Genomic DNA, 12,511 nt, shown 5'->3' with positions numbered 1-12,511 from the left:
CTGATTTTTTTTACAGAATTTGGTGAAAGGGTTCATCACGGTCCAAACAGTAAGCCGTATCACTTAAGCCTGGCTTTGTTGATCTTTGCTTAAATTAACATTTTTTTCGCATGAAGTTTGGTTACGATCAAGGAAGGCAAAAGCCGAATTTGACTGAATTTTGTGTGAGAGTCCATCACGGTCCAAAGCACAAATTCTGTCACTTTGAATTGGTTGTGTTGAACTTTTATGAAATTACATTTTTTTTGCATTGAATTTGGTTGGATGCTTATTTCGAACTCTCGTATTGGCCAGCCTGTAACTGGTGTTTATGTATCATCGTACGCGATGTGACGAGGGCGTCGGCTGGCGTCGAAGAGGAAGAGGACGTGGAGGATGAAGGTTGCTTGCGGGGAGGCTTGTGTCCTCTTCCTCCCGCGTTCCCATTACACAGTACAGCCCTTGTTGCCTGGCAACAGCTTTAATCAGCGGCTACTCAGACAGAAATAGTGCACAGTCGGCATAGTAGTAGTAGTATCCCCGGGCTACAACACAGCTTCCTGGTGTTTGTTTGTTTTTCTCCACCCACTTCTCCCCCTCACTCCTCCTCCCGAACGAGGTTGAAGCTGAGTGTCAAAATGGCGTTTTGATTTGTTTGCTGTGGTGTTGACAAAGCTCGTTGACTCATCCGGCAAAACGTGACGTTAACCAATATGCAAATGATGCCGCTGCACCTGGCATCACACGAGGAACGCTAAATGAGCCACAAGACGCACATCTGTAAACGAGAAAAATACAGGGCGACGTCGCAATGTAGTACAAGTTGTTTTTGTTAAAAAAAAAAAATACATGGGAAGAAGACCTTGAAAAAAAATAATCACATATTAAATTGCAATCGCAATATTGAGGGGGATTAAAATCGCAAGAAAAATCTCACAGCACACCACCAAAGAAATTGTCATTAAAAAGTCGATACACCGGTTAATTATGTAACTACTACCACCTAGTGGAAGCGCATTTAATTGTTCGGTGATACGTCACCTGCATCATTTGTAGGAAATAATAAAAAAATTAATAAATATATATTTTTTAAAAAGCAACTGTTTGATAATTTTATGAATGTACATTTATATTTGACTTCATTATAAATATAATGAATTATTTTATTACTAGTAACTAAAATATTTAACATATTTGACACACATACTGTATTTGAACTTTTTCCCTGTTTTTTTTTTTTTTCAACTTAATCTACAAAATGACCTCATGTAAACCTTGATCTGACAAGTTTACACACCGGCAGCCTCTTTCACACCACAACCCTACAAAATGGCCGAATTATATGGAGGATCAAAACTGTCAAAATTCAAAATAAATAAATGGCTAAATAAATAAATGAATAACATTTCGACTTGGCAGTCCAGCCAAAATTTATAATAAATAAATGACTGAATAAATGACTAAATACATGACTAAATAAATAAATGACTAAATAAATGAATAAATAAATGACTAAATACATAGATAAATAAATGACTAAATAAATATATAAATAAATAACTAAATAAATAAATGACTAAATAAATAAATACATTACTAAAAGTGAAAATAAAAATGGATTTATTTCCATTTATATTTATTTTTTTGGATATAATTTTCAAATTATATTTTTTTTATATTCATTTTTATTTTCACTTTTAGTCATTTATTTATTTTGATTTTTGGCAGTTTTGGTTATCTATAGAATTACAGATGAAATCATCATCAATAAAGCAAGTTGTGTTGTTGTCGTGGTAGGGTGACAACACGACGACGGCGACGACAGCGGACATGATGGAGCCCATGACGGACGAGGCTCACAACGCGGGCGCCGCCGGCAAGCCGGCACGGAAACGCAAACATTTCACAGTGAGTAACCCGACTTGATCCATTTTACGTATTTACTTGGGACATTTTTTCACGTTACGGTTCAAACCGGCTCGAGATTGCAGCTTTTAACAGCAGCATTCAAATAGATTGCGATTTAGAGTGTTGCGTGCGTGTCTGTAAATCTGTGTGCATGGCCTGTGACCTTTGACCTTTGAACGGAGCCAAGAAGAGTTGAGTGCGTCACGAGAAAGAAATTGTTCAACTTGATCATTTTTTATTTTGTATATATAATATTGCTATTATAAGTTAAAGGGATACTTGAGTCATTGAACAAATTTCAGCAGTGAAAAGTTCATATTTTGTCCCGAATGAATTTGATAACTTCAGTATTTTTCATGCACAATTAATACCTTGAAAAAGTAATTTTTTTACTTGCTGTCAACTGATGATGACATCACCCTTCCTGAGGAAGTAGTTAACGACCAATCATGGCTCACCTGTTTTCTGGGTTTGGTCAGTAAACTGAGCCATGATTGGTCGTTACCTACTTCCTCAGCACAGGTGATGTCATCATCAGTCAACAGCAAGTAGAAAAATTACTTTTTAAAAGGTACTAATTGTACATGAAAAATTATGAAGTTACCACATTAATTATAGACAAAATATTAACTTTTTATTGCTTAAAATGGCTCAATGACTTCAAGTATCCCTTTAATAGTAGGATATTGTAATATTTTAGACTTTTGGAATTAAATTTAATGGGTATTTGTAATATAACAAAAGCAAAAATCATATAAATGGTTTTAACAGTGCCAAATAATACATTTTGAATGTAATTTTTAATTCATTTTACTTTTTTTTTGTTTTCACATTTTGCAACAAGACATGATGATTTAAAAAAAATATATGTATATGCACTATATAAATAGTGTAAAGGGATTCCATTTCACATTTACAATGGAGACCTGGCAGCAGACATGTTTTTATTTAACAGACTTAGTATTTAGCATCTTAGCATTGAGCATCATCAAGGCGAAAAATGAATTCAATATATCTATTTTTTTTTAAGGCTATAATGTTGCAAAATGTGGGAAAAGTGAAGCCCTGCAAATACGTTTGGAAGAACGGTATATGGTATATGTTACATATATAGCAATATTTTATTTATATATTTTAAAAGGTCATAATGAATATTTCTACAGTAATATTTTTTATTTGTGCAATTTTGGGCATTCAGTTTAAATTTATGTAATACAACCTAAAAAATATTGTAACAATGTAAAAAAATATATTGTTATTGTTTATTAAAAAAAAACATGATAATTTAACCAATGTCATTGATATAGTAAAAGTTTCTGCATTTTTTTGGAATAATAAAAATGTGTCAAAAGTGAAGGTTCCGCAAACCCTTTACTAAATTCCAACACTGCGTACATGCGAGTTAACATCAACATCCTTCCCCAGATGGAAAGCGGCGGCGGCCCCTTCAAAGATGGCGTCCCCGGGGCCCTGGCGGCCCTCCACAACGGCGACCTCCGAGGCAGGACGTCCGACGCCTGCGTCCCCAAGCCGGAGAGGAGGGAAGCGGAGAACGGGATTCTCAGGGAGCTTTCATCCTCCTCCTCCTCCTCCTCCTCTTCCTCCTCTTCTCCTTCTTCTTCCTCCTGCCGGCCAGAGGACGGCGTCCAGCGTCCAAACCCCGACGAGAGGGACGAGCGGGCGGCGGCGCACAAGAAGCGAGGGAGGCGGAAACTGGAGCGACCCACGAAATGTGAGTTGTTTGTGTGACATCTACATTTGGAGCGGACATTCACACTGGCGTTGTTCAAATACATCCGGTTGAGCTTCTGATACTGTAGAAACATTTTGCAGACATAGCATTGGAGATGCTGACGTTCGCAATATCAGAAATAACTACATCAACTGTCAAACTCCTACATTGTGGTACCAACTACATTGCAAATGAGTACTTAGTCGATGTCAGATTTTCGTAGCTTCCACTAATACCTGATGCCGAAAAAAATAAGGCCAGTATCAGTCCGGACTCCTGACACAGCCATATGCAAAAATATTGTATGTTTATTTATTTTATTTTTTTATTTACATTTTTATATTACAAATCAATCGTTTTCAGTACATTTTTAACAGTGAGCATTTTACAGTTTCATTTGATCAGTATTTTTTATTTTAGTGACTATGTTGAAAATGTTGACAGTGGAAAAACAATATTCACTAATTTTTAACAGTGAAAGACATTACTATTAGTATTTTTAAATGTTTTATTTAATTAGCATTATTCATTATTTTAATAGTGTTAAAAAAAATAATATATATATATATATATATATATATATATAATATATATAATATATATAAAATATTTTTTAATAGTGCAAAATGTAAATTTTATTATTCAAATTTAATTTGTGATTTCTTTTCATATTGTTTAAAATTGATAAAGTATTTAACATTTCCAACAACCATCTTTTGTAGTGTAAAATGCTAAAAAAAAATTATTTATATTTGATTTAATAGGGAAATTATATTATGTATTTTATGTGTATTTTTTATAATAGGAAACATTTTCTCATATTTGCTTTTAATACTTGATTTCGTTTGTACTTTTGACATTTTTAACCACAAAAAAAAACATTATTTTTATTTAAGTTGTAATTTTTCAAAATGTGCAATGGTACAAAACTAATTAATATTTATGTAAATATATTTTCAATTTTAATTTCATTTTTAATAGTAGAAAGAAACATTTTTCAATAAACATTCATAACAGTGAACAATTATAATAATAATATTAATAACAATAATAATTGTAGGTTGTTTTTTTTCCCCCTGAACCCCCCCCCCCCCCCCCTGCAAATTAAAAAAGGAAACAAAAATAGCATCCTTCCGTCCTACAATCTTCCTAACTGCCTGATTGTGGTGTTGTGCATGCAAAGAAAGCAATAAGTCACGGTGGCTCCTTGGGGAGGGAGGCGATGACAGGCCGGGACGGAGATGAAGCCGACTCCCCCCCCTCACCCGATCCCCCTGAATGCCTCTCTCTCACTCACCCGTGACCTTGATGAGTGTCAAGGAGGAGGAGGAGAAGAAGAAGAGCAGAGTAGAGCACAGCACAGCATAGAGCGCCACCTGGCAGCGAGCCTCCGTCGGGACTCCCGCTGGCTTAATGGCGTCATGCCCAGAATTGCTCTCGAGCTTTATGGGTTGAGGGTTTGCTAACTTGACACTGCAACCTAAGTTTGAAACCCTAATTTGCAACTCTTTCTTCCAAAACCCGAATTTGTAACCCTTGTTTGAAACCCAAGCCTCGATTAGAACCCGAGCTTGAAACCATCCGACGGAAATGCAGCAAAAACGTACTTCAGACCAGAAGATGCCAAACGTTTGCAGAAACGTTCCGAAACAGACGACGTGCGGTGGAAGTTGTTTTGTCAGCTGCCGTCTCACGAGGCCGAGCGGAGACCTCCATCAATCCTAAAGATGACGGTGTTTAAATAAAGCGTCTGGGTAAAAATAAACCAAATGTAAATGTGCCGACGCGGGTTGTATTTTGTCAACCTCAACTACATTTAGTGGGAGAGGGAGAGATGATGGAAGTGAATTTTCTTGGCACGGCGACTCCATTTTTCCATCCATTTTCTCGAGGGCTTTTCCTCATTAGGGTTGCGGAAAGAACCTATGGATGATTTAGAGTCTTCTGTTAGCCTAAGATGACTTTTGGCAAGACAAGTTGGGGGTACAACTTGAATTGGTCGGCAGCCAATCACAGGCAGCATATAACCAATCAACCATTCACGCTCATCTTCACACACTTATGCTGTGATAAATTGGAGAGGAGAGGTTGGTATCAGGTCTGAATTTGGCGCACTGTGCCGAAGTGAACTTCACTACCCATAAAGTCTGCGCTGAATCAATAACAACATTTCTTGCGGAGTTGACGCCTGAGAAAACAGGATGGTAAACTCCTCAAGATGACGCCAAGAAAGGTGCAGCCGGCCAATGGCAATGGTGGAAGTTCACATTTATTTTTTTCCTATGCAGATGTGGAGCACACGGAAGAAGATGACAGCGAAGCGGTCAAGAGCGAGGTACGTGAATTTTGTGATCGCTACTGGTCAGCGAACATAGCTTAGCATAAAAATTGGACGAAGGTTGATATTTTGGAACGTAACCACCAATCTGCTCATTCCACATGAATCTCAGGCTAACGTACACGTAACGTCATATAAACGTAGATTTGTATAAAGACTGGGAAGCAGATTGATATTTGTGGGAATGCTGAAGCATTCCCATATATGTTATTGTGATTTTTATTCTCCACACTTTTTTTTGGCATGTAACAACTCCCACATAATTCTTCCGATTTACACTGTTCAAATTTCAACTTGCTTCAAAAATTCACGCCTCCCGGGGTTTATATGGTCTGATTCCACATTACTTACAGTACTCGCACAATTTAATGTTAAATATCAACTTTTCCCCATTAATTTTCAATGGGATAGAACTTGAACTATTTCTAAGTGTCACTTTCCACGCTCACTTCCATACATATAAACTAATTATCGTTACCAGGTGTTTGATACTGCTCGTTGACACAGTTGGTAAAGTGCATTGTCCAGTAACCAGGAGGTCATCATTTCATAATTTATCTCTCAATGTACTTTATAAGCATTCCACATGCATTCGAATCTTAGCATTCAGCTTTCAGCATTCCCACGCAATTTCTCCAGAAATTGCACTTAGTCTAGTTTTGCAAATGTGATTGATGAGATGACCAAGTTTCTCATTCTGGAAAGATCCAGCTTAGCATATTTTAGTATAAAGACTAAAAAGCAGGTTAAAACTTTGGCAGCTTAGCATAAAGACTAGAAGACGGTTGATATTTTGGGGTGGGGTTGAAGACCAATCTGCTCATTCTATAATAGTCCCAGCTATGTTACCAGTTAGCCTAGCTTAACTTATAGACCAGAAGCAACCGAACTTTTCGTTCTGTATAAATTCAGGGCTAACCAGGCAATTAGCGTAGCTTAGCATGAAGACAAGTAGCAGGTTGATATTTTGGGATAGGACTTAAGAGTTGAGACGCTCGTTCGGTACAAATCTGGGGCTGCCAGACAGTCTTAGCATAAAATGCGATTCAGGAGGCGAATGGTCTGCTTTTTCCATACATATCTACGGCTACTAGACAGCATATTTTAGCTTGAACATTAGAAGCAGATTCATATTTTGGGATGCACCTAAGGAGCTATCTGATCTGCTGGTTCTGTAGGAATCCTGGACTACCAGAAAGTTATCCTAACCTAGCATAAAGACCGGAAGAGGGTTGATGTTGATGACCAATCTGCTCATTCCATAGAAATACATAGCATAGTTTACATAAACACTAGAAGCAGTCAGTGGCTAACATAACTTGAAACTCAACGCTCTCTACTATGATGAATATCTTAAAACTGAACATGACGGTCAAGCGGAACACTAGATCTTGTCCGTTACGAAAGAAATGGTACCTGATGTATAAAAAGTGAAACATCAAATACACTTGGGAGTTTTTACTCAAATCGTGACACTCTGGTGGGATGGTACCACCAATCCCGATGCTTCTTTTTGCGGGAGTATTGAAGAAACGAGTAGCTAATTTTCTTTTTTTTTTTCTTATGTGGACACTCAAAAAACAGGGCGATCGCGGGAGGCTGCGAGGGGGAGTTGGCGGGGATATCAGCCTACGTCAGAGGCCCGTGCCCAGAATTACCTTCCAGGCCGGAGACCCTTATTACATTAGCAAGCGGACCCGAGAGGAGTGGCTGGCCAAGTGGAAGATGGAGGTGAGTACCAAAGCCACCGCCATTTTAAGTGGGGGGGAAAAAAACTGGAAGGGGGATTTCCATAGAGCAGCTGCAAGGGTTTCAAGATGTCGGAGTTTCGCAGCCAAGTGTATTTGATGGGTCATTGGATATCACATGAAGGTACCATTTATTTCCAGCGGATTTCCAGGGCTAGGGGCCTCACATGGTTCCCACATGTCCTGCTTTTTTGCTGCCAATTGTGTTTGCGAAGGGGGAGAGGGAAAAAAAAAAAATCACGTAGCTGCGTTGATGTCATGCACTGGAATGTGTCTCCCGCGCTCTTGTAGTTTATAAATTGGCGGCGTTACAGCTTTGAAGGGAAGGCTCGCTTCATGAAAATATTAGCAGCACAACTTGGACTTTAATGTCACTTGCAAAATGTTGACATCATGTTTCTCACAGTAAATTAGCCGATATGCATCTTTGCGTAATGCTTGTCTATTTGTCTGTGATTGGAGGGCGACCAGTCCAGGGACTCTTACCTTCAGTTTGCTGGGATGGGCTCCAGCTCATCGCGACCCTAATGAGGATTTTCAGTTCAGAAAATGGATGGTAGGAGTGTTTGGTTTAGAAGTCAGACAAGATTGCTACTTTGAATGAGACTTTACACAGATCTGATCTGATAGGCTGGAAGGGATTGGCAGATATTTTGCATTTATGCAAAATCGGTGATTGGCTGTAAGGTCACATCATTTGCTGATCAATCAATGACATCATTAATTGGATCAGCAAAATTCTGTGCTGTCATTTTTAATCATCATTTAAATGGTTTCACAACATATACAGTCGGGGTTTTTTTTCCAATTATTTTCAAATATCTCGAAACAATTTAGTTTTTGTTTTTCTGGGAGGGCATGTTTTTTCATTCCATTTTCCATGTATTGGGTGCTTGTTAAGGCTTTGGGGAGTTTTTTTTGTTTGTTTTTCCCAATGCGTTTCAATGGCTGTCACTTGGATGAAAATTATGCTGTTTGTGTTTTTTTTTATTTTATTTTTTTTAAACTTGTTGATCGGAGATCGGCTCCAAAATCCTGATCGTGTAAAGTCTACTTTGAACCAAATTGGCCGACTTCCTGTTCAATTTTGTGTCTAGGCCCGAGAGAGTTCTTCGTGCCACCTGTAACGATATAAATCCAATTTTTTTTTTGGCAGGGGGGTCAAACTGGTGGGAATTTACGAAAAATAGCCGACTTCACAGTCATGTTGACAAATGGATTTTTGAGACCTTTTTTTGTGCATCCTGTCTTGATGGCCATCTCCACCCAATTTGTTGTTCATTCCAGGTTAAATGCCGTTCCCAGTTGTAAAGTGGCTCTGCTAGTGCGACTTCATATTTCCATTTCTTCTGCCTTTTGCGACCCCTCCCCCAAAACGTCTTCCCCCTCCTCAGCTCTGCTCAGTGAGCGGTCATAAAAATGTCTGGGGGGGAGGAATTATTGCCAAATTAGCGGGACGGACGAGGCTCCCGCAAGTGAATCGCCATGAAATACGAGGCAAGCGGGTCCACTTGTGTTGAGTTTTCCAAAACAAGTGGCTTGACGAGGACGACTGATATTTAAGCCCAGTACACGCCGTAGGATAACCACGGGTAATTTATTGACAATCGTTACGATTTTATTTAGCAGTAAGATGGAATGAATCACTTGCTGCACAACAAATTTGATCTGAAACAATTAACTTTGAAGGAAAGCAAAATAAAATCAAACATACAGTGTGTCTGCTTCACTCTTTTTGTTAGTCTTACTCTAAAATGGATTTTTTTTCCCGTTTAGTTGTTTTTTTTCCCCTTGTTACGAGCGCTAAACGGTGACTTCATACTTGACAGTAAGCAGCAGATAGTGAACCATTCTTCAAAAAAGATGCCAAATAAAGGGAACATGTTTTTTTTTTGTACTACAATAAAGTGTAATTGCACATCCACTACAGTAGGTGGCAGTGGCGCCCTCATTGTCAGAGAGTGTGCAAGGAGTATTAGCTCCTCAGCAGAGATGTACTCACTACTCGCAATAATTTTATAGACAAATGATATTATTTATAGTCACAGTGGAGAGTTGGGGGTGGGCGCAAAATAGTTTCTTTGTCCTGGGGGGGGGGGGGGGGGGGGGGGGGGTTGGGGGGGGGGGGGGGGGGGGGTCGGCATTGCCTTTAATTTGGCACCAGCAGATCCCGCAAAGTTGCAAACTTGTGAATGTGTGGGGGGGTGTATATGTGTATAACTTGGCTTGACATGAACTTCCTTTTAAAAATAAATAAATAAATAAATCTACCAAAATGTCTTTATTTGTTGTAGTGTGTAGATTTTGAGGATTTTTTTTTTTAATTCCGTTTTAGAATAAGGTACATAAGATGAGGAAATAATGAAGTGCAGTGAACTTTCCGGTGGCACATAATGATTAAATTAGATTTTTCCATTCAAAAGGTTGCAAATGAAAACAGGACTCAAGGGTTAAAAATGTGTTGTGCAAGTTTTTAGGCACCAGGATGCCACTGCATGGCCCACATGGTGGCTCAAGGGGCTTTACCACACCACCGCCTTTGCACGTTCTGTCTTTTCTTTCTTTCTTTTCTTTTTTTTTTTTTTTTTAAATGCGCCTGCTGTTACAGCGGCTCTCCCTCCCCCATTCTCAACCATGGAAATGACTCCGCGCAGTGCAGATTTTTGCGGCGTTTTGCGGCAAATTCTCAGGCAGGCGCTGCGCTCGCAAGACAGCCTCCTCCTGGCCGGCCGCCAGATGCTCGCGAGTCCTCTCCAGCCAACCAGAAATGCGCTTAAGCGACCACCTGACCCTGAATTCCCAGACAAAGAAATGTGCATGCCTGTGTGAGTGAGTGGAAGTGAGGGAGGGAGGGGGTTGGGGGGGTTGGGGGGGTTGAAAAGAAAAAAAAAAAAGAAGAAGAAGAAACTTCCACACTGACTGGACTATGAGGCTCGTGGTTGGGTATGTGCACTTGCATTATTTGATAGCATGGATGGATGGTGATCCACTTGAGTAGAATATGCTGACTGCAGTCATTTTGCAAACGGGACTTGTTGTTGTTGTTGTTCCTCTTGTGTTGTGTGCGCCATCTGCCTGGGAAAGGGAGAATGCTAGCGAGCGTGCGCGCAGGATTCAGCAGAGTTGCTTGTGTGGTGGGAGAAAAAAAGTTTTGTCCCCCCCCCCCAGTGAGGGTTGATACGTACTGAAACTATTTCCTGTTTCAACTGCGGCACTATGTAATGTAGTAGTAGTAGTAGTAGTAGTGTGGGCCACATGAACAGGAATTCGAGAAAAATGATTTAAGATTTAAGAAATGTAACGTCTGCAGGCATGGCGATTATCGAGCAACGTTTTGATGTATGTATGGTGATAGTGAGCTCAACTGACTTCATAATAAGCAGTACTTTGGAAAACGGTTCACCAAAAAAGATGCTTCAAGAAGAGGAAGAAGCCTTTGGAAACGCCGCTTAGCTTAATGTTAACAAATAATGCAAAATGCTGTTGGCATGCTAAAGGTTAGCTAGCTTGTCTAGTGGCAGATCAATCGAAACATGTCCACAACTTTTTGACAATCGCAACATGTTTTTGTGGTTCAATAGAAATCCAGATACAAGGTCACAGTTTTCATAAAAATGAAATGTGCAAAGCCAAATAATTTTGCCTTTTATAGTGCTTTTTAGGTTTACTCTGAATTTTCACCCCATCATTGAATATTTTTAACTTTTGTCAAATGTTGAGCGCAACTTTTGCCATTTTCACCCGATTATCCATTAAGCTAAGTTACGTGAGGCTCAACTGTGAAGAGCCGTCAAAGTCCATAAGACAAAACTGCTCCCGCTGCGTCTTTCCTGCCTGCTGTGCTGCAGAGCCCGCAAAGGTCAAACTTCCTTTTGTGCGGCTGTCGCATTGCGTGAGGAAGTGAAAACGTGTTAGCAGCCGCGCTAGCTGTTTCGTCTTCCTGTCGCTGTGGCTTGTCGAGTTTTCAGAGAAGACGCGCGGTCGCGTTTTGTCATTTGGGAGGGTTTTTCCCCCGCCTCTGAGGCCCCACTGGGGGTATCCGAGTGAACCCAAGTCAGATCATCAACTGGTCTGAGTCCTCTGCTACAGGCAAAACACAAAGGTTAGTCCAAATGAAGGGTTCAAACAAGGGTTAGGGTTTCAAATTGGTGGCTTAAGTAAGCGTCAGTGACGGTTTTAAGACAAGGTTAGGGTTTTAAATGGTCTGTCCTGTCTAGTTAGTTATTGTAGTGTAGTCACAAGTATCGGTGAGTGCTTTATACGAAGCGTTAGTGAGTGTGTAAACCATCAAGACTGGCTTCATTGTGTCTTCTCTGCTTCTTAACCCCGTTTGTCTTTGAGAAGAGCCCAAGCGAACGTGCACTGTGAGGCCCCTGAAAAGGAGAGAATGGGGTGGGGGTGCGGGTGCGCATTTACAAGTGGGACAAAGTCCAGACACAAATCTGGGCTCCTTATAGACCAGAGGTGGGCAAACTGGCTATGTAAAATCCTTTCAATGTAGTCTGTCTGCTTGGAGTCGTGGTGTCGGTGGTCTAGTTTTTGCTGTGGTCCATGTGGAAGCTGAAGCAACAGCACACAGGACTTGAGCATGCCAAGAGGCCCAGCGAGCGAGCGAGCGAGCAGCACCATGCGGCCCCCGAGGCTTTGAAGCAGCCAAGCAGGGCTACAGTGCGGATATTTATAAACCGGCAACGGCCTCTTGATTGAACAGCATATGTTTCTACTCCACGCCCACCCTTAAAGGGCCTATTGTTTACAGGACAGCCGCGCGCAGGAGGAGGGGATTTTGTGTGTGTGTGTGTGTGT

General features: G+C 40.2%; 1 protein-coding gene across 4 annotated transcripts in view; it reads left to right on the top strand.

Moving 5' to 3' along the window:
* The window catches only part of LOC144031084 (DNA (cytosine-5)-methyltransferase 3A-like), a 30,273-nt gene that overhangs the window by 2,356 nt on the left and 15,406 nt on the right, over positions 1-12,511 (top strand). For 2 of the 4 annotated variants that reach the window (XM_077537808.1, XM_077537806.1), the window contains exons 3-6: positions 1,777-1,887; positions 3,313-3,619; positions 5,908-5,954; positions 7,542-7,688. In XM_077537808.1, the coding sequence (XP_077393934.1) occupies positions 1,777-1,887; positions 3,313-3,619; positions 5,908-5,954; positions 7,542-7,688 (612 nt within the window). The remainder of the gene's footprint in view (positions 1-1,776; positions 1,888-3,312; positions 3,620-5,907; positions 5,955-7,541; positions 7,689-12,511) is intronic. The other 2 variants (XM_077537810.1, XM_077537809.1) reach the window with 1 other exon arrangement.

The sequence above is a fragment of the Festucalex cinctus genome, chromosome 12 (genome assembly GCF_051991245.1).
Source record: "Festucalex cinctus isolate MCC-2025b chromosome 12, RoL_Fcin_1.0, whole genome shotgun sequence".
NCBI lineage: Eukaryota > Metazoa > Chordata > Actinopteri > Syngnathiformes > Syngnathidae > Festucalex > Festucalex cinctus.
Note: the sequence above shows the minus strand (reverse complement) of the source record. Positions and strands in the feature narration are given on the sequence as shown.